The sequence below is a fragment of the Camelina sativa genome, chromosome 1 (genome assembly GCF_030686135.1).
Source record: "Camelina sativa cultivar CO46 ecotype springtype chromosome 1, ASM3068613v1".
NCBI classification, from domain to species: Eukaryota; Viridiplantae; Streptophyta; class Magnoliopsida; order Brassicales; family Brassicaceae; genus Camelina; species Camelina sativa.
Genome location: NC_141880.1, coordinates 2558313 through 2585549, shown reverse-complemented (window position 1 = coordinate 2585549; position 27237 = coordinate 2558313). Strand labels below are relative to the sequence as shown.

The 27237-nt window shown below is 38.0% G+C and overlaps 8 protein-coding genes and 1 non-coding gene across 11 annotated transcripts; 5 read left to right on the top strand and 4 right to left on the bottom strand.

Moving 5' to 3' along the window:
• Positions 1–254: 254 nt before the first annotated feature.
• LOC104727120 (uncharacterized) lies at positions 255–1001 on the top strand. The gene has a single exon (XM_010446173.3). It carries the CDS (start codon positions 400–402, stop codon positions 859–861), a length of 462 nt encoding a protein of 153 aa, XP_010444475.1. The 5' UTR covers positions 255–399; the 3' UTR covers positions 862–1001.
• A 3849-nt stretch (positions 1002–4850) lies between these two features.
• LOC104726977 (GATA transcription factor 15) lies at positions 4851–5997 on the bottom strand. The gene is made up of 4 exons (XM_010446064.3): positions 5844–5997; positions 5672–5730; positions 5409–5580; positions 4851–5312 (listed from the first exon to the last, which is right to left on the bottom strand). Exons 3-4 carry the CDS (start codon positions 5562–5564, stop codon positions 5055–5057), a joined length of 414 nt encoding a protein of 137 aa, XP_010444366.1. The 5' UTR covers positions 5565–5580; positions 5672–5730; positions 5844–5997; the 3' UTR covers positions 4851–5054.
• A 297-nt stretch (positions 5998–6294) lies between these two features.
• LOC104726902 (thioredoxin-like protein CITRX, chloroplastic) lies at positions 6295–8149 on the bottom strand. Its single transcript, XM_010445888.3, has 4 exons — positions 7819–8149; positions 7386–7508; positions 6720–6800; positions 6295–6628 (listed from the first exon to the last, which is right to left on the bottom strand). The coding sequence occupies exons 1-4, from the start codon at positions 8047–8049 to the stop codon at positions 6512–6514; spliced, it is 552 nt and encodes a 183-aa protein (XP_010444190.2). The 5' UTR covers positions 8050–8149; the 3' UTR covers positions 6295–6511.
• Positions 8150–8350: 201 nt separating this feature from the next.
• On the bottom strand, positions 8351–12084 carry LOC104726806 (importin subunit alpha-1). The gene is made up of 11 exons (XM_010445787.2): positions 11581–12084; positions 11334–11430; positions 11141–11232; positions 10917–11048; positions 10617–10802; positions 10370–10533; positions 10202–10280; positions 9526–9654; positions 9290–9417; positions 8802–9185; positions 8351–8719 (listed from the first exon to the last, which is right to left on the bottom strand). Exons 1-10 carry the CDS (start codon positions 11794–11796, stop codon positions 8804–8806), a joined length of 1605 nt encoding a protein of 534 aa, XP_010444089.1. The 5' UTR covers positions 11797–12084; the 3' UTR covers positions 8351–8719; positions 8802–8803.
• Positions 12085–12476: 392 nt separating this feature from the next.
• Positions 12477–13141, top strand: LOC104726654 (large ribosomal subunit protein eL29z). 2 transcript variants are annotated; one of them, XM_010445607.3, is made up of 3 exons: positions 12477–12606; positions 12708–12811; positions 12914–13141. In XM_010445607.3, exons 2-3 carry the CDS (start codon positions 12710–12712, stop codon positions 12995–12997), a joined length of 186 nt encoding a protein of 61 aa, XP_010443909.1. In that variant the 5' UTR covers positions 12477–12606; positions 12708–12709; the 3' UTR covers positions 12998–13141. The 2 variants fall into 2 exon arrangements, with proteins under 2 accessions (XP_010443909.1, XP_010443980.1); XM_010445678.3 differs by having other exon boundaries at positions 12510–12606; positions 12686–12811.
• Positions 13142–14048: 907 nt separating this feature from the next.
• LOC104726568 (large ribosomal subunit protein eL29y) lies at positions 14049–14740 on the top strand. The gene is made up of 3 exons (XM_010445489.3): positions 14049–14186; positions 14291–14394; positions 14503–14740. The coding sequence occupies exons 2-3, from the start codon at positions 14293–14295 to the stop codon at positions 14584–14586; spliced, it is 186 nt and encodes a 61-aa protein (XP_010443791.1). The 5' UTR covers positions 14049–14186; positions 14291–14292; the 3' UTR covers positions 14587–14740.
• Positions 14741–15503: 763 nt separating this feature from the next.
• Positions 15504–23755, top strand: LOC104726416 (uncharacterized). 2 transcript variants are annotated; one of them, XM_010445314.3, is made up of 24 exons: positions 15504–15975; positions 16691–16771; positions 16890–16989; positions 17079–17163; positions 17267–17316; positions 17719–17798; positions 18197–18256; positions 18479–18578; positions 18670–18747; positions 19130–19197; positions 19488–19556; positions 19639–19716; positions 19804–19899; positions 20164–20234; positions 20387–20464; positions 20547–20640; positions 20757–20858; positions 21220–21416; positions 21513–21627; positions 21933–22064; positions 22169–22276; positions 22360–22469; positions 22547–22669; positions 22758–23755. In XM_010445314.3, the coding sequence occupies exons 1-24, from the start codon at positions 15931–15933 to the stop codon at positions 23236–23238; spliced, it is 2601 nt and encodes an 866-aa protein (XP_010443616.2). In that variant the 5' UTR covers positions 15504–15930; the 3' UTR covers positions 23239–23755. The 2 variants fall into 2 exon arrangements, with proteins under 2 accessions (XP_010443616.2, XP_010443678.2); XM_010445376.3 differs by having other exon boundaries at positions 15525–15975; positions 21223–21416.
• Positions 23756–24141: 386 nt separating this feature from the next.
• On the top strand, positions 24142–24213 carry TRNAH-GUG (transfer RNA histidin (anticodon GUG)). Its single transcript has one exon. It is a non-coding gene; the product is annotated as a tRNA-His (tRNA).
• A 212-nt stretch (positions 24214–24425) lies between these two features.
• Positions 24426–27038, bottom strand: LOC104726330 (uncharacterized). The gene is made up of 7 exons (XM_010445202.3): positions 26658–27038; positions 26044–26360; positions 25403–25943; positions 25220–25320; positions 25040–25129; positions 24822–24949; positions 24426–24734 (listed from the first exon to the last, which is right to left on the bottom strand). Exons 2-7 carry the CDS (start codon positions 26323–26325, stop codon positions 24587–24589), a joined length of 1290 nt encoding a protein of 429 aa, XP_010443504.1. The 5' UTR covers positions 26326–26360; positions 26658–27038; the 3' UTR covers positions 24426–24586.
• Between the last annotated feature and the right edge of the window lie 199 nt (positions 27039–27237).

Genomic DNA, 27237 nt, shown 5'->3' with positions numbered 1-27237 from the left:
AAGAAGAATTTTTCAGAGATTTAAAGTACCCAAATCAACATTTTTGAGATACTGTCAGTGTACGAATATATATAGAAAATATAAAATTTATGAAAACGATATATGGCAAATGCGAATAACTTTTGATACTAATAATAAAATCTTTTAATACTACTATGACGTATGAACAATTATTTTTCGATTTAATGAATTTTTAAAATAATACTGTAAAAATATTAAATTCGTTAATAAAAAGAGGAATTCACTCTTATTCTGAGCCTCTGAATGTGTGTTTCTTCTTCCCTCTCTCTCTCTCTCTCTCTCTCTCTCTCTCTTTCTCTCGTTCCCTTTCATCTTCTCTCTCCCTTATCACTTGATCTTCCATAGCTCATATTTGTCAGACTACAAAAACTTCTGACAATGGAAGCAAACAGATTCTCTACTCTGTCAGCTCTTCTTGTACTGTTAGTGTCACTGCCTCTCTCTGTGACTTCAAAAGACCAAACTGTTTCTTGCACAATGTGTTCCTCTTGCGACAATCCATGCAATCCTGTCCCATCTTCTTCTTATCCTCCTCCTCCTCCGTCTTCAACCTCCGGTGGCGGTGGTTCTTATTATTACTCTCCTCCTCCTCCTTCCAGCTCAGGTGGTGCTAAGTACCCGCCTCCTTACGGCGGCGACGGTGGACAAGGTTACTATTATTCGCCTCCTTACTACGGAAATTACGGAACGCCGCCACCGCCGAATCCGATCGTTCCTTACTTCCCGTTTTACTATCACACACCTCCTCAGGGTCAGCAGGGGTATTTAGATTCTGGATCAGATCGTTTACAGGGTTCTCTTCTCTTTGCTCTCTTCGTTGTCTTGCTCTGTTTTGTGTGACGGATTCATCTGGATTTACCTGAATTAATGTACCAAGAAATGAATTATCTTTTACTTTTTTTTTAACTTATCTTTTTTACATTTTTGTTGACAATGTGTATTTAATATATATATTTTAATCAATTAAGAACATTTTATAATTTACTCTTTCTTAACTATCTTCAAATTATATATTATATATTAGTATAGTTAAGTAATTAATTGTGGCATAACTTGAGCTTCAGTAACTGTGTCATGAAGTACAAGGTAAGTTTTGACAAAAAAAAAAAAAAAGTACAAGGTAAGTAGTTCACTTACACTATTTTGTCGGTTCGATTATATTGTTAATAAACGAATTATAATTCATATTTTTGTTAATTACGTCGACGTAATTTTGCATTGGCAAATTAGTCAATTAGTACTGTTAGTTTTTTTTGTTTGGGTGACATCTGATGTGATTGCCATTAGCTTGACACGCTTCATAAATTGGACGGCCAGTTTTGCTCAAAGACAATTTTTATCCTTTCCTCTTAATGAAGTAAATTAAATATGAAAACTTACTTCTTTTTTTTTTGGTGAAACAAATATGAAAACTTACTAATATAACGATAAGAGGAATTATTTGCTGAGGACAAAGATCAAGTCAGTAGTAACCACCAACAGCTCAAGTTTTGGCCATGAGTTACTCATTGGCCATGTGATCGTATCTTCTCCTTTTTTTTTGTTCATCTTTTTCTTTTTCAATATTTAGATTGCCTACCTTTTTAAAACTTTCTTAAAGGAAATGTGGAAATATTAGCTGGCTAGCACGTGCGAGTAGTAAATGCCTAAATGGGTTGTTGTGGTCCCTCGCTCCCCACCAAGACGATCTAACACAAATTCGGTATAATCCGGTACAATGTTCTGACGTCTGACCTGGTTCTTCTTCTTTATTGCATTATTGGAATACTGAATTTTAGTTGACTACTGGATTATCAATCAATCCAATCCACGTCTGTCAGTATATACTATCTGAGTCTCTTTTGCGTGTGTTTTATTTTTTTTTTAAATCTTCACGAGTGTCCCATTTTACTCGTTAAGGAACAAATTCAAAAGCCTAACCAGAGAGTTAACTGAGATTAAATCGCTATACCGAACCGGTCAATTGTATCTATTGGGCTAGGCTGACCTTTTAAGTTTTGGGCTTTGCTTTATAGTAACTTTGTAGCTTTTTTTTTTTTTGATCTGTACGCTTATCCCCGTCCTTCTACGCTTTTTCCTTGCCCTGTGGATTATGGATCCTCTGATGGGGGAAAAAATGATGTTTATCAAATTACTGGTAGAATTTTTTTGTTTTTTGGTACGCATTTTTTTAATTTACTTTATTTATATATTATGGTACTGTTTTGGAAAAACAAATGAATAAAGTAGGGACTAAAGTTGTTCTATGCCCTTATGAGTTGACAAAATAAAAGTTATTTTCAATTTATGTAAGTAAGTTGGTTCCAGGACTTTTTACTTTTTAGATAGGAAAATCTAGGTAAAGTTGTCGGAACCAATTCAACTCAAGATTAGTCGATTAAGGTAGGAGATGAGGAAGCTATTGTAACAATTGAACAAAAACGTTGGGCCACATGTGGTCAGCCCAAATTCATATATCCATTGTAAATTTACTTTTTTTTGGGTGAAAATCTATTTGTAAATATTATAAATGAACAAAAAATGCGAATACCAAAGGATGGGATGAATGACTCAAAACCCTTTGACCAGTCACGTGACACATATGAAAAATGTAATATATGATTCGAAATCGTCTGCTTCACATCCAACTAAGGTTACTATAGCGGCCTATAGGCCAACATACCGTGTACTGTATGCTACATTTATTGCAAATGTAGAGATCACCTCATAACATTCACATTGAGTTCAAGCTCTTTGTTGTTGTTGGTCCCCGGCGCTTTAAGAGATCTTTTTGTTACTATTATAATAACTTACAAAGCAATCTTTTTTTTTTTTTGTTAAACTTCATTTATCAACCAAAGTACAAGAGTTTCAAAAACAAATTCCCAATTCCAACAGGAACAAGACAGACCATAATACCCGATATTACCGGATACCTACAGACAACAGATGAGATATATAAGAGAAATAAATTAAGAGAAGAGAAGAGGAAGATCGTCTTCGTGCCAGAAAAGAAAGGAGACGGTCTCTCATGGAGCGATCTATAGAGGTTCGGAGGGCGGCGAGCGTTGAGGAGCTACCGGAGAATATCCTTGAGTTTCGCTCTTTCCAAACCAAGTAGACCGTTGACTAAGGCAGTAGCTTGAGAAGAGTAGCTGAGGACGCAAGATGGGGCTGTTGGGGGAGCAAAATCCAGTCAGCAACCGCATGGAGGTCTTCAGGAGGGTGTGGTAGGATCTTTCCAGCAAAGAATCGCCAAATTACAGCAGAGAAGGGACACTGAAAAAATAAATGTTCATGTGTCTCGATGCCACCAGAGCATAGGACACAGTCAGGAGGGACTGCCATACCCCATCTACGCAGACGATCCCGAGTGGGTAAACGAGCGAGAAAAGCCATCCAGGTTACAAGAGAAAACCGTGGCACATATTCCTTAAACCAGACAACACTCGCCCATGGAATGAGAGGGGAGCTTGCACGAATTTGGTTCCATGTTTCTTTGGAAGAGAAGGAGGAGAGAAAGACTCCAGCTGCGTTCCTCCAAAGATAAGTATCTGGTCCATCTGTAGCCAGAGGAGCAGGGATGGACATTAAAGCAACCAAAAGAGACTGCACATTATCTGATCTAGCCGGTGGCAACATCCAATTTCCATTTCGTACAGCCTCCGCAATTCGTGCATCCGCTCTAACCCGTAGAGATCTAAGTCCAGCAGATCCAATGAACCTTATTAGTTGGCCAAACTCAGTCCAGGTATCGTACCAAAACGAAGCAGTGCAGCCATTGCCAACCTCGCATTTCAAGAAGTCAATAACAGTAGGCTTCAGGTGAAGGAGACTATTTATTGCCTTTGAGAAGCGGCTCGAAGCCACAATGACCCAATAGCTTTTCCGATTAAACACATTTGCCTTGAGCCACGCAACCCAGAGAGACCCAGAATTGACAAAGAAGTTCCAAACCTGCTTGAGTCTGAAAACAATCTCAAACTCTTCCAACAAACGGATGCCAAGGCCACCTTCCTCTTTAGGTTTACACACTGCCTTCCACGCAACACGAGCTCCTGTAGCTGAAGCTACTCTGTTCTTCCACAGAAAAGCCGCGCACAGAGAGTCAACCTTTGCATAAAAATGCTTTGGCAACGTGAAAACACAGCTCCAAAAGTTGACCAATCCGTAAATGACCGAAGAGATCAACTTAATTTTTCCGGCAAAGAAGAGGGATTTTGCAGTCCAAGAGTGTAGCTTACTAGTTATCTTCTCCAGAAAAGGTTGTAAGGTCGCTAGCGAGATGCGAGAAGGAAGGAGAGGGAGACCCAAATATCTTGTGGGAAAAGCACCCTGGGTTATGCCCGCAAAGGCACTCAGCTCTGTCGCCTCTGCTTCAGTGTAAACTCAGAAAAATATTTATGACTTTGTAGGGTTCACATCCAGCCCAGAAAACGTCTTAAACTCCCTCACATACAAAGCAATCTTTAGATATCCATATCCCTTTTACTTTCGAAATGATTGGAAACAACAAACACCACCCAGCAAATTTAAACTCTAGAGTCTTGTATGGGTCTTTGGTGCCCAACGAAGATTTGTTTTTTTTTTTTTTTGAATTTACATGATCATTCTTCTAAGTAAGGTTTTCCTTTATTAAAAACAACAAAAATGGAATTAGGGAGGGAAAGTACATGGGAAAGTTTGGTTCTTTTCACTTGAAAAGAAGCGGCAAATTCGAACATCACAAATTTAGCTTAATTTTTTTTATATAAAAAAGACACAAAACTATGTGCTTGACAGATAGGCAGTCTCCTCCATTCTTGTCCTAATAAAGACAAATGCTTCCAATAAAATAAGGATTGTTCAAGTAAGAAAATTATCTTATCTTTGACCTTTCATTCTTCTCCAGAGATTGATCACACACACATACAAACCAACCAGTGATACAAAATTTGAAAATTTTGAAGTTAATTCAACAACGCAAAACACGAACAAAAATTACACAATTAACAACATATCCTACAAAAATTAACCATTATTGATAAAGGTGAGATCTAAGAAAATAATTCGGTTTAAGCGTAAACGGAAGAAGCATAAGAGAGAGCCATGAGTAACACGGCGGCTTGCTCATCTTCGCCGAGTTTATTCCCAGCCGTTGTTGATCTCTGCATCATCACTTCTCTCCCCAATTCCATCAATCTCTGTTTCAACGAATCACCCAACTTTGGATTCTTCTTCTTCATCTTCATCTTCATCTTATCTTCTGATCTGTTTGAGATCACTGTTCTTCTTTTCTTCGTGTTTCTGATCCCGCATGCGTTACAAAGCGACTACACAAATTCAATTGAAATAGATCAGATCAGATCGGTCCGGATCGGATCGGAATCGTTTAAGTTTCAAGATCGGGAAGAGAGAGAGAATAAAACCTTGGGACCGGCGGGACCGCTTCGCCAAAGAGGGGTTTTGTTAGTACCACAAATGGCACAGCTCTTCTTCTCGTTGCTGCTAATACCTCCTCCATTACTGTTGCTACTGCTGCTACTGCTGTGTTCTTCGATCGAATCTACTGATGTTGTTCCCATATTCTGATTCGAACACCTAAACAAACACATAAAGTAAACCGTTTAATCGGATCAGTAATAGAGAGAAGAGAGATCAAAAAGCAAGAAGAAGGAATCAGATCACTCACTTTAACGGTTGGATCTAGCATTACCAAAAAAACTTCGTCTCCGATATCTGGATCGTGAACTGGTTGTCAATTCGAGAAGATATGAATTACAAACAGAGAGATCAGAGTATAGAGAAGAAAGAGATAAAGAGTTGAGAAAGAAGATCAAAGAGACGAGTGGATCAGGGGATACCGAAAAATTTTTGAATCTTGAAAGTCGAAACAGAGAGAGAGAGAGAGTGAGTGAGTGTCAGAGGATAAACAGAGATTATTAATTTATATTTTGTTTTTTTTTTGGGTTCAAAGAAACGAACGAACCAACAGCCGCACATAACTAAACCAATTATAAAATGGAAATTTTGGCCCGGCTAAGCTAAATCCTAGTTTTAATTTTAATGCCTAATGACGAAATTACCCCTAATTCTTCCTCTTAAGATCATTTTAGTGCCACCCGCCAAATATTCCCCAAATCCTGATTGAGAAAAACTTTCGCATAATTTGGGCGCCATTTCGAAGTGGCGTGGTGCTTTTTTTTTTTAATAATAATAATGGTGTTTAATCAATAGTATTATAATTGCGTTTGTAATTAAGAAATGGGAAAAGTCTTTAATGACGTCACCCGTGATTTAGATACTAGATAGATGTGCGGCAAAACTTCGATCTGATCAGATCAACAGCTCATAACTAACATTGCATACATGTAAAAATAATGTCTTTAAAAGATTACATCCTTCATCTATGAAAACCTCAGATGACATTTTTCTCTCAAATGCAAAACATAATTCAGTACCAAATCCTAAATTACACCGAATTCTATTCAAATCCTAAACGCCCCAAGACAAGTGTTTCTGAGAAAGACTTTCACATCTCGTTGTCAATGATATCGCGCATCATCTGTAATGGAATTAGTCCTTCTGTCCTTATTGCATCTTTGCTTGGGTCAGGACTGATGAACAATAATGTTGGTAAGCCCCGAACCTGCATCACAAATATTTTTTTTGGTTATTGTCATGAGTTACATTGTTACTGCTGCAAGGAGATCAGAACCTGCAAGTTACAGTTTGTTTACCTGCATGTCGCGTGCAAACTCGTACTCATCATCTGTATCAACCTTCACAATTATTGCATTTCTCTCGTACTCTACTGCCAGCTGTTTAACAAAGAGCATAACTATTTTCACACGAGTGCAATGAGATTTGCAGAGTAAAAGCGGGTAGATAAAGCTAATCAAGAAGTAGATAGATGCTCACAATTCAAAACAAGTCTTTTGAAAATGTAGGATGGGTGAAACAGTAATTAAGATTGGAACCGGTAAACTCATATACTGTACATAATTCATCAAAGAACTAAACCATAGAAGAGACTTGATTAATGAGAAGGGTCTTTCAACTCTCGTCCATTGCCAAACCAAGACCATAAACAAATCCAGAAGGCCTTTTAATACATTTTGATAGCTCCTGTCTAAACATTGCCAAACGGTAAGGTTTGTTGCTGAGCTAGCAAAGCTACAATTCACTGCCCAACTCCTAGGCTAGTTACGATAGTTCTACACTAGACTTAGTAATAAGACCTTATCATAAACCATCACATTTCAAGATCTAGGTAAAATATAACGAAAAACCAGTAACAAGAACCATTGTTTGTAAATATATAAGCATTCATTCTAGAGTCTACAGATGAAGCAAATGAAATGGAGAATGTATAAAAAGATGAGTTATGAGAATCCATATGGTACCATTTCTAGTTCCTGGGCCATCAAGATACAAGGTCCACACCATGTCGCATAAAAATCTACAATCAAGGGCACCTTCCTGTCTCCTTTCACCAGTTCTTGAAGTTCTTGAGCTGAGAATTTCTTCTGCCAAACCATAGGCAAAGGAAAAAAAAAACATCCAACGATCAGTAAAGCTCCCACTTGATGGTCTCAAGAGTTATCCATAAGATTCAAATTAAGGAATCTTAATCCTGAAGCATTTGATAAAAGCTACCATATATCATTCTTATATTAATTACATGAATGCTCAGCTTCTGGGCAAGATGAAATTTTGCGTCCCACCAATTCAATTTCCCAGAGAGACGAAAAGAGAAATCGTAAAACGAAAACAAACATGAAAAAATTACGAAATCTAACAAAGACAATATGTGAGCGAGAGAGAAATTGGCCGTACCACAAGATAATCTTCTCTAACAAACTTTCCGCGAGGAGGAGGACAGAGAAGCTTCCGCGGGCGCGTCAACGGAGAGATGGGAAAGTTTCCGGCGGTAGAGGAGGAGAACGACGAGGCTACCGGTGGGATTTCCCTCCGGAGAAAGAGAGACGACGGAGCATGAATGGAGGATAGAACCGGCGACAACGGGATGTTGATGTGTGGAAGAGTTCTGGACTGAACAAGAGCCATTTTCGATAACTGCAATAATGATTTCAGTTTTCGCCTTTTGAGGGGTTTTAGACGATAAGGCAATTGAACAACAGTGTTTTACTTTTTTTGTACTTGGACGATAGTGAACTAGTTCTTGTCTTTGTACACTTTTTATTTACGGCTCAGGTAAAGTCAATTTTATTTTACTCAATGCAGTTTTCAAGACTTAATTCTATATTTTAAATATTCTGCAAAAAAAACGATCAACTTATTCACTGCAAGATTCGAGTCTCTTAGCTCGAAGATAAATTCCTGTAAATCAAAGACACCAAAAGCGCTATTTGTTTTCCACAAATTTTAGACCAAAAGGTTTGTGGTTACATATTTTACCGACATACAAATTGTTGTGAACACAAAACAAAAAATCAAAGACTCCAGTGTAAAATGTATAACCCTCCAAAATTTAAAAACAACACAAAAGTAGACTCACGACCGGTGTGTGTATACCGGTCTTTTCAAAAAAAAAAAAAATATAGCTCTGGGGACTGGACAATGAAACCATACACTTTCTGAGACCCTTTACTTTTAAACCGACCACCCGGAATAGCCCTCCCAGACCAGACAAGGGTTATAACCCCGGCAATGAAACTAGACTCTGACTGACTCTGACTTTTCATCATTCTCAAGCTGCAAGCTTCCAGTTCCATTCCTGTGGGTTTGTGTGTTTCATATCTTAACATCAGATTTTGTAGGTTTTCATGTTAGAAAGTTGAAGGGTTTTTACTTCTTACCTTCAGCTGAAGTTAAATCCCCCGGATGGAACCGGAGCTTGGTTGCCTCCAAACTGGAACCCAGCCTGAGAACCATCAACACCTGGAGGTTGTGGTGTCTCCTCATCTTCGTCTTCAAGCCAATATGCCTCCAGAATTTTAACAGCCTTCTCGTAGATCTCCTGGTTGTCATGGCTCTGAAGGTTCTCGATCTTTTCTAACCCTTCTGCATCATCAATCAGCTGAGCGTAATAGTTCATGTCCCCTGTGTTACCTAAGTTCTTCTCTGCCTCTCCAACCTTCAAAATGTTTTCCAATCCTTCAAGGCAGACAGTTATGATTCTTGGATCTGGGCATACCAGGAGATCACATAATGGTTTTATGCATCCTTGCTGCACCAGGTATCTGTAATAACCAACGGGAACAGAAAATTAGTATATAGACCCATAGTAATTTTTAACTGCGAAGTAACTAGAAGTTAAGAAGAGGTAAAGAATACAGTGACATACTTGATTTGATCATGAGATCCACCTGAAGTTGCATTTGAAATTGCCCATGCAGCTTCTTTCTTAATGTCAAATTCAGCATTTTGAAGTAGATTGACCAAAGGGGTAATCAGATTAGCGTCAACTACTGTCTGCAACCATTGGAAAAACAACAAGATTTAAACACAACTAGTAATGTTAAAAAGGTTCTGGATGGACAACTGTAGAACACACATGATGAAACAGTAGCAACTGTGCACCTGGATCTGGTCTTTGTTGCCTGCTGTGATGTTTGAAATCGTCCAGCAAGCTTCCTTCTTGATGCTTTTCTTATAGTTTTGAGTTAGAAGGTTGGCAAGACAAGGTAGAGCACCGCTATTGATCACCCACTGGAGAACAAGTTCATTGGATTTCTCAAGTAAAACGACGTAAGATATTTTTCAGATGTATAAAAGTCGGCTTAGATAGATTACGGAAAAACAAATTTCAACCAAAAATTAATTGCAACAAAAAATATGACACAAGCAACATATAACAAAAACGGCATTGCATATCTACTAATATGGACAGAGTGGCACAGAGGGAGGGTCAAGTAATAAGCATTCAACCCTCCCACTGTCTTGATGAAAGGTTGGCTATGAGAGAACAACAAGCGGGTAGCACGCAATTGGCCAACACTTCATCGTATATACCAGTCTTTGATTAAATGTATGCATGGTATATATCACTAGAAATTGTTTCTGCTATCATATCAATTATAAAAGTTCTAGTCGTATTTTGAACCAATTCGGTAATTCCTAAAGGCCAAAGGATTCTCATAATTAATTGATGTGCTTATAACCAAAGCTAACTTCACCAAAAGCAAAAGGTATACTATCATATACGATGCAGAGAAGTACTGTGAGAACTTCAGTAGACAGGATTTTGATATCATACCTGCGTTTGTTGATCATCTCCAGTGACTATATTCCCGACGGTGCGAAGTGCAGGAATTAACACAGATGGAGAAGGATGGCTGAAATATCAAGAGCACGGTGTCAAGTTAATTATCAACACATGTATGGTGGGGGCAGAAAATAAAGAGAGTTAAAGAAGTTTACTGACAGGAGATGTTCAACAAGTCTTGGAACAACACCGGCCTCGATAACAGTCTGGATTTTGTCATTGGTCCCATCAGAGAGGTATGAGAGAGCCCAACAGGCATCTGTCAAGACTTCTTCATCGTTCGAATGAATTAGTCGTTCAAGGGCTGGAAGAGCGGGTTTCACCTGTTAATCATGCTTCATATGTTAAAAGAATACTAAACAGAAACATTCAAGAAACAAGCCTGGACGGGAAAAAGTTAGAAGACCTGGTCAAAGTGAGGCTGAGGCTTGCCACGACAGAAGTTTGACAAGGTCCAGGTAGCATTTCGAAGCATGGACAATTTGGCATGCTCATTAAGCTGACCGAGCAGCGGTACTAGTGCCCCGTAACTAAGAACAAGATCACGGCACTGTGGTGAATCACCAGCAACGTTACCCAACGCCCATACAGCCTGCAAGTTAGCACGCAATCACGAGATCAATATCTTACAAATTGCATAATTTCCCATGATTCAGTAATCATCAGAAGACCCATACTAAATGATAAAAGATTCGAAGTTCCATACCTGCTCACGGACATCATCGCTAGGGGAAGCAAGAAGCTGGACAAAGATTGGAACAGCATCGTGATCAATTACAACCTTTGTGTGATCCGAGGTTCCAGATGCAATGTTTGTCAGAGCCCAAGCTGCCTCAAACTAAAAACGATCAAAGAAAAACAAAATTCAGAATAGAGAAGATTCCAACGAAGATTGAATCAAGTAAAAGAGGCAAGACTGTTCTTCTTCACCTGAATCGCCGGGTGCTCCTCTTTCTTAAGAAACTCAACAAACCGAGGAACAACACCAGCACCTATCACTTCCTCAATTGGAGGACTCCTCTCTATGCAAAAACACAACACAGACAGAGAGATACAACAGTTAAAAGAATACGTAATAACAAAACGCATAACAAAGAGAGAATTAAGAATACAAAATAAGTACCAATAGAGAGAAGCTTCCTGAACTGAGTAGTGGACTCAAGCTGCAAGGCAGGATCATCGGACCAAATCCCAGCAACCATATCCGGTAAACTCTCCAACTACAATGGAATTTTACAAGCCAATCATCAACCCTAAACAATAAAACAAGTAGACAGAATCCAAGAAACCCTAAAACCCTAAAAAAAAAGTTGGACTCCAGGAACAATCGAACGAATCCAAAAAAAAAAAAAAAACCCAGAATTTTGTACCTTCTTAGAGGCGGCATGAGGAGCGGAGGAAGCTAGAGGGAAATCCTGAAGAGCTTGCATACCTTCACGTCTCTTCTTCATCAAACTCTCCTCACGCTTGCTTTTACGGATCTCAACCATGTTGTCTTCCCTCCTCCGTCTTCCTTCCTCAGCATCCACCGCAACTTTGTACCGGTTCCGGCGAACCTCCGTCCTAGCGTTGGGTCTCAGCGACATGATTGATGACTCTTAAAGGTAGGTCGACTAGGAAAAAATCTGATAACGGGATAGAACTTAACTCGATCGATGAATACAGACACACGCTCACAGTGGTTTTGTGTATATGCGGAGGAGAGCAAATTAAAACAAAAATAAAAACCCTAAAAAATTGATTTGGGAGTGAAAAAGTGAAGAAAGAGTTAAGAAAAAAGAGGCAGCGAGAGAGAGAGAGAGAGAGAAAGAGGGACCATTTATTTGTTCCCAATTTATAAATGCTATAAAGGAAAAGAACATTCATTTATTTACGATTTTGCCACTCTTTATTTATGCATATTATCTATCTGTATTTTCTGTAATAATAATAAGGTTATTTACATAATTAATCCTAAGATTTTATGACAAAAAAACGGCTGAAAAGCAATAGAGATCAAATAGATGTAATGTATAGATTTGTTACATTTAATGGGGAAAAGGAGTAAACAGCCAAATAAATTTAAGAAATACTGGATATTGGTTATGTAATTGGCTTAATGGATTAAATGTATTTTTCCCAGTTTACAACAATTTCGACGGTAAAAACAAGCTTTTTTATATACACCAGTTCACGTTTCTATATACAGTCCATGACTTTGGGTTAGTTATATGGGCTTTTATGATTAATAACGAGACAGATTTATAGGCCCATATATGATTTATGAGGGCACCTTGGTCATTCACGTTTGACTATAAATCCAACCAAATTAGGGTTTTGTTGCAGAGCCGTATTTGTATCGCTGAAAGCAAACCCTAGCCGAGCAGATCTCTCTCTCTCTCTCTCGCCTCACTCAGGTTTGCTTATTTCTTATATATCCTTCCGATCTGTGCTCTTTTTCTATCAGTTGTTTCGTTTCGTGATTGAATTGAATAGTTGTGCGGTGGCCTTGTCTCAGAAATGGCCAAGTCGAAGAATCACACGGCGCATAACCAGTCGGCGAAAGCCCATAAGAATGGAATCAAGAAGCCAAGGAGACACCGTCACACCCCAACCAGAGGAGTAAGTCTCTTATTACTACTTTTAACTTAAAACGATATCAGATTTCAGTTTTAGTTTCAGAGTTTGATTTGAACCCTCTCTTTTGTCTGAAATGTGTTTTAGATGGACCCTAAGTTCCTGAGGAACCAGAGGTACGCAAGGAAGCACAACGTTAAGGGCGGCGAGAATGCTAGCGCTGAGGAATAAGCTTCTTTGTTTTTTTATATTATCTGTGAGGCATTTCTAAGTTTTTATGAATTTTGAGACTTTTTCTTAGACAAAGGAACCAATTCACTTTCCCCTTTTGAATATGTTTACTCTATGTTGGTTAAGTTTGTGTACTCTCTCTCATATCCTGGCCTTAATTTTGATTTCATCAGTGTTTTCTATTCATCTGCGATTTATGCCCAATTCGTTAGTTGTTACGTTTGTTCGTATGTTCTTCTTAGTATGTTTGTGAAATCTGGAGTCCGGATGCCGAATTTGATCTACGATCTACATTTTTTGCTACTGTTAGTAGATAGTGAGTGGTTATAAACACCATATGGTTTCATTTTCCCGGTAGTGTTACAAATTTATGCAGTTTGGTTTGTGTACCACCCAGATCATTTTGCCCTTTCGAATATGTCAACCCTTGTTTGTGTTAGTTTTGCCATTAGAGTGATGACCATTTGTACTTTTTTTATTAGGTATATCCGTTTATGTGTCTTGATCGACCTTTACTGTCCAGTTAAATGGCGAGAATTTGTCCTAATTTGGTAGTCTTTGAAAATTTGTGTATCAATTTATATCCTCATGCATCGAGTCTTGGCATAAACGTCAACATTTTGGCTAAAATCTTAAATCTAGTTTCAAAACGCCTATATAAGCTCGTGTAGAGGTTTTCTATTACTTGTCTCTCTATATCTGTGATAGTCGATAGATCTTATATCAAGGTCAAGCCACATGGCTATTAGATATTTGATACTTCCTGCGTAAAGTATCCCATATGGCCGTAACACGTTAGAGAATCATATATATCTCAAGGAAATATCTATCAAATCTTGTTTTTTCAGCATACATCTTCTAGTCCTAAAAGAGTTGGAAACAATAATTGTGTGTTTGAAAATGACCACTGATGTTATGTGAGTTGAAATCTCCTAAGATAATATGTACTCGTTGAAGTGAAATCAACCTTAAATTCGCAACATTTGCTACACAGCGTTAGTACGTTATCTTTGGTCATTTAGCGGTCCCTGTAGGCCTGTACTACTATTTTGGGGTGTAGACAATTTAAAACAGGCCATATTTTAAGGCCCATATATTATCTATTAGGGCACTTTGGTGATTTTAAAACCCATCCCTTTTCGCGGAAAGCAACTCTGTCTCTCCTCTCGATCTCTCACCCCTTGCTCAGGTTAGCTTCTTATGTCTGGCCGATCTCTGGAGATAAGTTGACTACTTCTGTTTTTTTTTGGTTTGTTTCGTTCGTTACTGATTAGTATCGTGGGCTTGTGACAGAGATGGCCAAGTCGAAGAATCACACGGCGCACAATCAGTCTGCCAAGGCGCATAAGAACGGAATCAAGAAGCCAAGGAGGCACCGTCACACCCCAACCAGAGGAGTAAGTCTCCGATTGCATTTTCAGTCTAATTATTGATCCAGATTCTGATTTTAGTTTCTGGGTTTGATTTGCTTCGTCTTCTTTTTTTTTTTTTGTAAAATGTTATAGATGGACCCTAAGTTCCTGAGGAACCAGAGGTATGCAAGGAAGCACAACGTCAAGAGCGGCGAGAATGCTAGTGTTGAAGAATAGATCTTTTGATCGTCTTCTGATTGACATTTTGAGGTTCTTCATCTTATGAAATTTATGACTTTTTTCTTCTTAAGACAAAGGAACCAATGTAATATCAGTGATTGTTCATTTCAGATTCTCTTATCTTGCGAGTTACTTGATTTTGATACAATTATTTTCACTTGTTCGTTTATGTTCATGTAAGACGTAGAATCTGAAAATTGAACTGGACTTAGGTTTGTCTAGCCTTGTGACTTGGAATAGTTTTATTCAGCAATGCCTGCTGTTACATTTTTAGGTTATGATTTCGTGAAAAATGGTGTACTGGTTCTATTTTCTCTCTAGTCTTATGAAAATAACCCTTGTTAAAAAGTCTTTGTTTGTCAACTCCCTGTTGCCAATACGTCAAAGATTAAATTCTTAATTTGGTACATTGATTGGAAAATATGTGTAGACGCCAAACCATAGTTTCTCAAATTGGTCAATTTGGGGAAATTGTAAGATTAAATAAATTTTTATTTGTGTGTGGTTTTATTATGAAAACAAATTAATAAAGCGATGATGATGACGAAAGAACCCTTAGTTTAAGGCAAAGCAGCAGCTACAACACGATGTCGAGGTTTCGATTCCTTCGTCTCCCTCGCCTTTTTTAGTTTGGACTTCGGATAGATCTACCAACAACCTAAAGCCACGTGGTTATTTCTTTGACCACATAAGCCTATGCACCTTCAGTGCTTCACTAATCTCACGCGGCATAACTATGAAAGCCGCACCTGGCGTTTTCTGATTGGATTTAACTTGTTTTTACACAGACAAAACATCTCAGCTCGTCATTATTTCTACGTCACAGGCTGTCATTTTTAAAGAGAGCGAGCCAACTCGCGGTAAGGGAGCGCGTGGAGAACGCTGTATGGCTTTTTAGTGAATAAAGATGATTATTGAGGGCATACTTGGAATTTGGTTTCATAACGTATGAAGAATTATATTATTTTTTCTGCTGCTTTAATTTTTTTTTTTTTTTTTTCTTTTTTTCTTCTTTTTTGCCTCTTTTCTTTCTTCTCTCTTCTTTCGCGTTTCGAAGGTTGGGGAAAGCTTTCGCAGAAGAAAAAAAATAAAAATAAAAAAGCTAGAGAGAGAGAGAGAGAGAATGTCAATGTTTTTTTGATGCTTCGTATGGTAATTAGGGTTTTTTTTCTTTGTTGGGTTTGATTTCGTCTCCTTGGAGAACTGAATCTCCCGCCTATATCGACGGCGTCTAATTCATATCCTTTTTCTCTCGTTGCTCCAAAACCCTAACTTTACTACCGTCGTTCATTATTCGCACTTTCTCGGCTCGATTTGGTGTTGGAGGTGGTTAAATCAGTGATGGGCGCCCCCGAAAAGTCTCAATCTAATGCCAATTCGATGCAGGTGTGTCTCGAGCTCTCTCCCTTTGTTTTACTTTATTTGTCTCACTTGATTCGAGCTGGGGCTTGCCTTGATTGGTATAATTGTTTGTAGAGCTTATGTATTTTATATTAAAGCACTCATGCGTCGGGGTAGTGTATTTATTGAAGAAATTAGCAAATTACCATCCAATTCAATAAGTATCTCGGTTTTTAGAGCTCACAGACTATGAGATTTGTAATTGGTTCGTTGATTCGAGCTGGGGTTGTATCAATTAGTAGAATTTCAACTTGCCCTCGTTATGTTAAAGGCACTTCCTAATTAGCTGTAACGTTTGTTGAAGAAATTCATCTTTACCCAGCAAATTACTGTCCAATTCAATAGGTATCTTAATTTTTTAGAGCACGCAGAAGATGAGATTTTTCATTTGATTAGCTTTCTAGGGTTATTTTTATTACTTTTTGGAGGTATGTATTCTCCCTGTTATGTAGTGTAGCGTATTTCATTAGTTTCTGGGGGTTCATCCTCTCTAGAACAGTGTAACGTACCTGATAATTTGGAGTAGCTATCCCACCATGTGGTATACCTTAATTATTGAGATAAAACGGATCATGATGGTTGATACATAGAATAAACATTAGAAAGCTGCCGTTATTTGATAACTTTTGTAAAATTGAGAGGAAGGGTTTGTTTGCTGTGAGTTGGGAACAGCCTTCTGACTCTTGTATTCGTTGTTCAGAGAGTGAAGGTCTATCATTTGAATGAAGATGGTAAATGGGACGATCGTGGAACTGGGCATGTAAGCATCGACTATGTGGAGGTCTGTTCTGATTCTAATTGACTTGCTGAATTCCACCTGCTGCTGGTATTCCGCAGCACTTATTATGTAAATTAACTTATAGGAATTCGTATCTAAATGGAAGTGCTATATGATGCAGCGATCTGAAGAACTTAGTCTATTTGTAATTGATGAAGAAGATAACGAGACGTTACTTGTGCATCCCATCAACCCTGACGATATTTACAGGAAGCAAGAAGGTAGCCTTTTTGTGTCATGGTTAAATTGCTGTAATATCTTTTTGGATTTTCTCAATTCTTGGATAAGTGGTATCTGTTTCAATTTACAGACACAATAATCTCATGGAGAGACCCAGAGCGCTCAACAGAACTGGCTTTAAGCTTTCAAGAGACTGCGGGCTGCTCTTATGTGTGGTGAGTTAAGAAAGTATCTCTTATGCTCTTCTTCTTCTTCTCATCCTCATTTTTTACATATAACAATACTCTTGACTGCAAATTTTGTGTTTGTATCATTCAGGGATCAAATCTGCACTATGCAACGAAATTTGCATTTCAGCTCTTTGAACAGTAAGAATTTTATTTTGGAGGATTTTATTACTTTAGAATATCCTTGTTAATCGTGATTAGCCTCATTTATCGAGTATAATTAACATATGCTTGTTCTATATACTCTGTTGTGTTACGTAAATGGAGTTTGGAGCCTGTGAGTTTTTTTAATTGTAGTAATGCAACGGCTTTAGCTAGGTTTGTTTATTGTGGGCATTTGGATATCAGAATATTTGATCGTAAAGATTTATTAGCAACAGGCATGGTGATTAAAGCTTTCTTACTAATCATAACATTTCCCTCATCTCTAATATGCTTAATCTATTCAACTGTATCCTAGTTTGATCCGATGTTGAATTTCAATTTGACGATGAAAGTAACTTGAGGATTTTACTGATTATGTAATCATCTTTTATTGAACAGGTGAAACATTTCACAGCCTGAATAGTGAGTTGAGGGAGCTTCCTGCTGTAGAACTTACTACTCTTCCCTTAATACTGAAGGTTGTAAGATTCTACTGCCCCTATGCTTTAGTTATATTTTATTTCTTTTAGATTGTTTACCCCTTCTTTACCTGTCTCATGTGTGGTGAAAAGTGCAAAATATTTGTGAAGGCATCATTGTCAAATTTCTCTCGCATATGTTTTTCGGTGCCTTTTTCCCCTCCTCGTTGGCCTTTTTACTGTCTTTATTATTTGACAAATCTACTTCTATCCATTTGTGACACCCAGAACTAGAATTATTTTTCTCACTGTTATATATATTCTTTCAAAGTGCAAGAATGTGCTATCTATCTGTCGAAGTTTCCTTGTTTACTGATAATGTCCATTAGTACTCTGAATTTGTTTCCTGGTTTTTATTTTCTCAGAGACTTCGTAATATCTTTCCATCTTCCTTGCAGATTGTTACAGATAGTGGCATTACGGATCAGATGCGGCTAACTGAACTTATTTTGAAGGATGTAAGTTATGAGCATTATTGTCCTTTCCAGTTTAGTGTGATGCTATCTTTATTGATAAATTTTGAGCCCTTTTTTCTTTTACTTTCATCTTTAATGTAATCAAAGTTTGTGATTTCTTTGTCACCTCATAACTTTATATACTGTTATTATTATAGTTTGTTATGTCTGAAAGAAGTAGATTCTGGAAACCTCCTTAATCTTACCTTTAATCCCTTGGCGCAGCATGATTTTTTCCGGAATCTGATGGGTGTATTTAAAATATGTGAGGACTTGGAAAATGTTGATGGCCTTCACATGATATTCAACATTGTCAAGGGAATCAGTGAGTATTTTTAAACAGATTATTATTATTTCTTACATCCACTTATCTTAGAATTATCTTGTGACTCATTTCTTATATCTTTTATATGCAGTTTTGCTGAACAGTTCTCAAATCTTGGAGAAAATATTTGGAGATGAACTGATTATGGAGATTATCGGATGCCTTGAATGTAAGTTTGATATCTCTGGTCGAATTTAGATGATTTATACATTTTAAAGATAATGACAGGCATTACCTTCAGAATATAGCGGTTTGATATCTATTGCATAAGCCTTTAGACGTTATTGGATTCTGTTGCGACTTCTATTAGGACTTTCTTGCCCATAAAATGCTGAGGACTCTACTTGTGGTTTCATATCCTACGTCGTACATGGACACCAAAAGCTTAGGTTTATTGATTATTAGGTGGATAGTATCTTGCTGGATTATATAGCCATGTTCTTAAGGGTTACCATCATTAACTTATATAATAGCCAGTTTGATGCTTTTCTTATATTCGCTGTCTCCCATTATGAAGCAATAAATGACGCTGCATTGTTTTCACCATACAGATGACCCCGGTGTTCCTCACTCCCAGCATCACCGGAATTTCTTGAAGGAGCATGTAGTCTTTAGGGAGGTAACTCAAACGTCCTTTATGCTATTGATTAAATGTAGTTAGAGAAAGTTATCGTAGACTGTACTTACGGGATATTAGAGACATTTTCCTTTGACGAGAACAGAAAATACTTGCTAGAAATATTAAAGACGCTTGCTTTTTTTTTTTTGGTAAGAAAGAACATGCTCAATTGCTCATTATGGATATTTTGGGATTAGCTCCCTTTGGCTTTTAGAAATGAGATCGATATAGAATAATAGGATATTTGGAATTTTTCTGGAATTCTTTATAATACTCCTTTATATTTGCAGGCTATACCAATTAAGGATCCGTTAGTCTTGTCAAAGATACACCAAACGTACAGAATTGGTTACTTGAAGGTTGGATCCCATATTTTTTTTTTAAACCTTTACGCCCTTTTTCTGTGGTCGTATGTTTCTCACCTTCTGTCACCTGTTGCAGGATGTTGTTCTGGCTAGAGTACTAGATGATGCTATAGTTGCAAATTTGAATTCAGTAATCCATGCGAACAATGCCATTGTAAGTTGTCCATATAAATGCCAACAAATATGTTATGGAGAGTGCGTATTCCATATTCTTTCTTTGACTAAAGTGTCTCTTCTTTAGGTTGTTTCATTGCTCAAGGACGATAGCACTTTTATTCAAGAGTTATTTGCAAGGTTTAGGTCACCTACTACGTCTGTGGAATCCAAGAAAAATTTGGTATTTCCCGGCCTTAAGAGGCATTTGTTATTTTATTTTTACTTTTTAGCCTCACTGGTTTTGTATTCGTTAAGGACATTCATAAAGTTTATTTTAGTTGACATATTTTGGGAGTAAGAGATTTATTGGGATCCCCTTTCTCTATCCCCCGATACTGAGATGATCTACATGTGGCAACAGATGGAAACGATAGGTCTCCTTTAGTAAAATATGGCTGTTCTGTTGAGTTAGTCAGACTAACGTGTTTTTATTCTCTTTAAATAGGTATATTTCTTGCATGAATTTTGTAGTTTAAGCAAGAGCCTTCAGGTGGTGCAGCAGTTGCGACTTTTTAGGTATGTACTCACCAATGTAATCGGTGTTGAACAGTGATGACTTCAGAACATATGTAGCAGTTATTAAATTATTGTTACTGCTCTTGCTTTGTTGAGAAAGTATTCTTTAATGATCTGTTTATCAATTGGCTTACTTTTCATTGATTTTTCAGGGACCTTATTACTGAAGGAATTTTTCAAGTCATAGAAGAAGTCTTGCGGATTCCCGACAAAAAACTTGTGTTGACTGGGTATACAATCTTTACTAGACATGAGAACTCTTCGTGGTCACTCTCTATTTTCTTATGCCTTTAAGAATTGTTGTGGATGCAGGACAGATATCCTGATTCTTTTCTTGAATCAAGACCCCAACCTTTTACGTTCTTATGTTGTTCGGACAGAAGGAAACCCCCTCCTCGGTCTCCTGGTAATTTTCTGTAATCTTTTGTAGCCTTTAGATTGTTTCTTCAGTTGCAAGGATCTTACCTGTTTTCTTTCTTTATAAAACTGGAATAATAATTGGCTCCCTTGTTTGGGTAATAGGTCAAGGGAATGATGGAAGACTTTGGTGATAGGATGCATTGCCAATTTCTAGAAATTATCCGAACCTTACTGGATGCAAATGCATTGTCTGGCGGAGCTCAGGTGCATATTTATTTCCTTTCAATACGCAATCTCTGATAATTGGTAGGGTGTGGTATTCTCCCGCTATTTTTGGTGTGTACTGTTTTTGAAATCGTTCAGTGTTGAGTTTCCTAAGAAACAGTTTTAAGATTTTTACTAACTTTCCACTTAACCTGGTTATTCTTGCATGTCTGTGAATAAGCAGAGAACACTATATTCAAAGTGTATTATTTTATAATGGTGGTGTTACTTATACTTTGTATTCGATGTTCATAAATATATCTGCTAGAGTGTTTAAGGCCATGCTATGTTGTGTTACCTTATCCATTTTTCTCCGTCAATCTGGTAGATTGAAATCCTGATTTCTATTGCGTTCTTTTAGCAGAGAGCGAATATCATGGATATTTTTTACGAGAAGCATCTACCTGAGTTAGTGGATGTCATTTCTGCCTCGTGTCCTGAGAAGCCGGACAACACATCTGAAGGTGCATCCAGACGGATTTTCACAAAGCCTGAAGTCCTATTGAACATATGTGAATTGTTGTGCTTTTGTATCATGCAAGATGCATCCAGAACAAAGTAATTCATTATGATCCTTATTTTGGTGATTCTATAATGCCTTCTCATGGTGCCATTCATTTTTATATCTGCTGTGCAATTTCTTCATGTCTACAGATGCAGTTTTCTCCAAAATAATGTGACTGAAAAGGTTTTGCATCTCACACGGAGAAAGGAAAAATACCTAGTGGTTGCTGCTATACGATTTGTCCGTACTCTCCTATCTGTCCATGTGAGTAGATTGTTTGAACCTGAGACAACATATATTGGTACCCAAATTAGTTCCTGAATGCTTCCTGTAGCTGAAAATTGAGGAAGCATATTGGTATAGCTAATCATGCTTTTGTTGAAATAGTTAGATAAACTTATCCTACTTGCACTTTTCTTGCAAGTGGTAGGTATCCTGGAGTAGGCTTTGTGTAATTGATTAATCAGCTTGTGACAAATGACCTTTGATTCTCTCTCATGACTACAAAATAGCTCATCAGGAAGTTTCTAGAAATGCTCTGTAATTACTGAAATGTATTTCTATGTCAGGATGATTATGTCCAGAATTATGTTGTTAAAAACAACATGCTGAAACCGATCATAGATGTCTTCATTGCCAATGGAAACCGGTACAATCTGCTGAACTCTGCAGTCTTGGATCTGCTTGAGCATATACGCAAGGTTTTTTTTTCTATCTTTCTCCCCTTTTACTTCATTGCCAGTAGAAGTCGGGGATGTTAATTGTATTTAGTTTCATTGACTTTTGTGTGTGTGTGTGTGTGTAGGGAAATGCAACTCTGTTGCTCAAATACATAGTCGATACATTCTGGGATCAGTTGGCCCCATTTCAGTCCTTGACCTCCATTCAGGCTTTCAAGGTCAAGTATGAACAGGTACCGCTTCTTGGTCTTTATATATACGTAATACTTGGGAAACATTTGTTTGTCTGTATCTTTTTGTAACAATATGTCCTCAGTGTTTAGAAAGTGCCGGACCAAAAAGCACTGCTGATGCAGTTGATCCAAGAAGACGAGTTGACGAGCGTGCATTGGATAAAGAAGAGGAAGATTATTTCAATGAAGACAGGTTTGCCCCTCATTTTTAAAACAATGACTATTTATTTATTCCTCTTCACCTTTCGTCACACATTTTAATACTGACAGTGATGAAGAAGATTCAGCCTCTGCTTCTAATACACAGAAGGAAAAACCTGCTTCTAATACAGAGAAAGAACAACCTAAGCCTCACCTTTCCAATGGAGTGGCTGCAAGCCCTACTTCGTCAAGGTATAGTTCCACAAAGGAGATTCATGAAACCTTTATATGTATGCAACATCTATTGTTTAATTGCCTGCTGTTGCTATAAATGCTACAGTCCAAGGTTGGGAGGCTTGGTCGATTATGAGGACGATGAAGATGATGAAGACTATAAACCTCCTCCACGGAAACAGCCAGAAGTCTCTGAGGATGAGGAAGGCGAGCTTCTTAAGCTGAAACGCAAATCCGCTTGTGTAGAAAGAGAACAAGAGCCGTCCAAGAAACCGCGGCTGGGTAAAAGTTCAAAAAGGGAAAATGTATTTGCTGTGCTATGTTCGACGCTTAGCCATGCAGTTCTTACGGGTAAGAAAAGTTCAGGCAGCACTGGATCTGCAGCCCGGTCCATAGTAGCTAAGGGAGCCGAGGATTCGAGAAGTAGTGAAGAGAATAATAGCAGCAGTTCAGATGATGAAAATCAGAAGGATGATGGAGTTTCTAGTTCAGAAAACGGAACATCAGACAACGGGAAGCTAAATGGGGAAGAATCTCTTGTAGTAGCTTCAAAATCATCACCTGAAATGGCTGTAAATGGATCCTGAAAATTAAACACTCTGGACTCTATAGTTGAGGCTGGGGATGGAAGGCACTCTCGTGGGTGCAAATAAAACCTCCAGAGTTGAGACTGAGAAGGAGACATGAGAACCGTAAAAGAAAGCTTCGGGCAACCACCGGAGGAAGAAATGTATAGTGAACGCCATTTGAGAGGTAACAGGTTCTTCGTCCTTAGTGTTTGCAGCCGTTTTTTTGTTTTGAATTCATCTTTGAAAAAACTTAGCAGTCTCTGGTCTGGTCAATTGCCTATTGTATAAGACATGGTCTATCAGCAACTAACTCTTCTTAATTCAAAGTTCCTAATGTTTTCCTTCTTTAAATCTCTTTGGTTTTTCTGGAAGTTTGTCTCTCGTCGCTGTGTGTTAGGTGGTAGATCAGGCAAAGTGTGTTATAGTTTTCTTTTTTTAACAGTTAGATGTTACACATGAGATATAAGATTTTGATATTTTTGTATTCAGTTTTTGGATTTTGTTTAATTTCATGGAGAGGTTCTTTAGGCTTCAAGTTCTTAATATCCAATAAATCCCACACAACTACCATACTTAAAGTCTTAAAGTCATTCACTTCCAACATGCTTGACATAATTCAAGTCCTTGTACCAAATTGTATAGTCTTTAACAACTAAAGAGAAGGCTAATCAAGAACGCGAGTACCAATAAATTTGTAAAGTCTACTTTTTCCATGGGTAAAGCTGTACGAGTATCGTAAGATACAACACTCGATTCTTGGTGGACTTCTTGGAGCCACCAAGTTGGAAATTTCTCTTTATTCCGAGCTACCGGTTTCGTTTCTTCGTCTCAACATATGCAAAGCTCAAAGAAATTACAGCCGAATTAGATAACGTTTTTTGAATGGTTATGTAACTTATAATTCTACACTAGCCAACAAATGTGGCTGTAGTTTAGTGGTGAGAATTCCACGTTGTGGCCGTGGAGACCTGGGCTCGAATCCCAGCAGCCACACATATTTTTTCTTTCCTTTCTTTTTTTTTTTTCTTAAATTTTTTCAGTATGAGACTTCATTTATATCCATTTCGATTTTTACTGTAATGTGTAAACCTAACTAAGTAAAATGCAATTCTGGATGAAAAGAAACTGTTTTTCTAGCACAACTTATATCGACTTTGATTTTTTATTTACATTTTTAATTTTACCAAGACTTTATCAAGCAAAAATTGAAATTAAAGGTCACTTCGATTCTTATGGGCTCAGCAACCAAAAATTTCCCTCGAAGAAGTGTTGAACAAAGGAGGCGAAAAAGTTTCGTTCATGTTAAGAAACAATTACTACCTATTATATATATATATATAACTTCTAACAAAAACATGTTAAGCAATTAGCAATGAATCAGTGGTTGTTCTATCTTGTCTTGAATGGCCTTGTAACATCCGAGACTGCATAATGGTAGCTTCGTCTTTGAATCCCTGTACTTGTACTCTTTCTCGCAATTTGGTCCCACACATTTCTCACGCGGAGGAGGATAACTGCAGACGGATCCATCAAAGCTCTTAGTTAACAATACCTCACAACGCTACATATATGATGAATATATCCTTAAATGTTTTGCTTACCTGTACGTGATCGGCTTGAAGATATCCGGAAGACCAATGTCTTCAGAGAATGTCATTGTTGTTCCACTTGGACCAATAACCAATCTGATAGTGTTTGATGCAAGTGTGCTTGATCTTGCAGCTTTCTCCTGTGAAGAGGAAAAAATAAAGTCAGAACAGACACAGATACAGAGAGCGACAGAGTTTATATAAGAAGTGTCATTTGCAATTGACAGAACCTGAGCTCGTTCTTCCTGTTGTCTTTTCATCTTCTCCTCTTTTTTCTTTCTCCCAGAATCTTGCCCCAGTATTTTCCTGATAGCTTCAGCCTGGTGAAGAGACAAATAAGAGGCAGTTAGACCGTAATTCAGCTTGTGTTGGCATTATAAAGTAACCGGATAAAATTTATTTAACTTTACCTCAGCTTCTTGGGCAGCCTTCTCGGACTGCATTCGCCGTCTCTGTGCAGCTTCGGCCTTCTTGGATTGTTGCTCCACCTCAGAAAGCTTCTGTTTTTGTCCTGGATATTGTTCACGGTCTACAGATTTCAGTATCTACAGCTATCGATTTGTAATAAGAAAGGGCAAAAATGAGAAACTCACTTTTAGATGAGGGACAAGGTAAGCCATCAGGGAATTCAAGAGGTCCCGACCCGATGACAGAATATGGATCTTTTCCTGATTGGAGAGCCCGAGTACGTGTTGTTGTAGGAATTTGTCCACTTGCTCCTGCCGGAAGCGAGTCAACCATTCCCATTCTTAGCTTTTTTCTTTCGGATACAGCAAGTTTGTCAGATGAGAATTGTTCTGTGTCTTCCATGCCATGACCATTATTGCTGTGTAACCTTCTGCTTCCTTCACTCTCTTTACCTTCCTGAGGGTCCCTGACCCTTTTAGACTTCAACTTCTCGAGGTATCTGATTTCCTCGTCTCCATCATCATCACTGTCTGGTTCTGGATCCAAAACGCGTATCTTAAGACCACGTTTGCTCTTATCGGACATGGATGCACCATCATTCACAGTCTCAGACTTATATCCTCTAGATTGATGATGAATCTCCTTTAAAAAAAGTGTTTTCTGACCATGTCTGCGCTCTGGTACATTGCCATTAACCTTATTCTGTAATGGCTTTTGTCGGTCATCCTGCATTACTCATGGATATCAGAAAGGAGACAAGATTCACAACAACTAAATGCATGATGAAGAACAAATCAAAACCAAAGTATCGGTTACAAACACCCACCTCAGAGTTGGTTTGGATCGTTCGTGTAACACCTCCAAGCTTAAGCTTCAGTTTCAGTGGGTTCTCACTCACAGACCCACAGAGACTATTGGCGTTCCTAAAACTAGAGTTAGCTTGTTTAGTAAGAGCAGTGTCTGCCTGTGTTGAAGGTGGCAAAAAGGTGAAACTATGCAAGCACCCTTTGATATAGCGTGGTCGACGAGGCAAAGCGCTTCTCCTTCTCCTGCCGGAGAAACTAGCTAAAGTAGAAGAAGCAGAACCTTGAGAGCCTTCCATAATCATCAAATATTTCAGGACAAACCATACACAAGAATTAACTGCAGTATAGAATACAAGAACACAGTTAAATAAATATACACAAACTACATAACATCTGCAAGAAAAGCTTCAAAATTGAAACTACATATATGCTTTCTCAAATTTGAAATTAAACATATCATTCTCAAATTGACACAAAAACAATGACACCAGAGAAGCCAAAACCACCCACCAAGCGTCTTCTCAGAAATCAAACAAGCCAAGTAGAGTAGAGTGATATCAACAACAACAACAACAACAACAACAACAACAACAACAACAACAACAAGACGAGAAACGATAAATACAGTAAACACCTTCTTCTCAATTAAGCGAATTCGTTAAGAAATCCCCAAAATTCAAACGAGAATCTCACACAGACACCAATAAATATCGAGGGAAAGAAGCAGTCGGCGGGAGAGAGAGAAGAAAGGGACGCGGGAAGACGAAGGAGAGAGAAACCCTAGTATTAGATAATGGAGTCCCTTGAGAAGATGAAGAAGAAGAAGAAGAAGAAGAAGAAGTAGGATTGGCTTTAACTGAAGGGTAAATGTGGAAGAGATGTCCCCAAATCTTTATCTCCTCCATTTTTTCTGATTTTCTCTCCTCTTTTTTTTTTTGTTTTTTCTTTTTTTTTTTTTTCCTTCTTTTTCATGCCGTCCCGTTTAAATATCGCCGGCGAAAAGCTCAATCGTTTCTTTGTTGGAATTAATAAATGAAGACAAGACGACGATCGACTGTTCAGCTTTTGGGTTGGGCCTTTAATATTCAGGCCCAATCTTTTCTAAACCAATCCAAACCAAATACTTCTATGCATTTATCAGCCTTCGCTACTTTCTTCTACTTTTATACCGGTCTGTACCGAAACCTACCTAGTAACAAGGAAAAAGATACTAT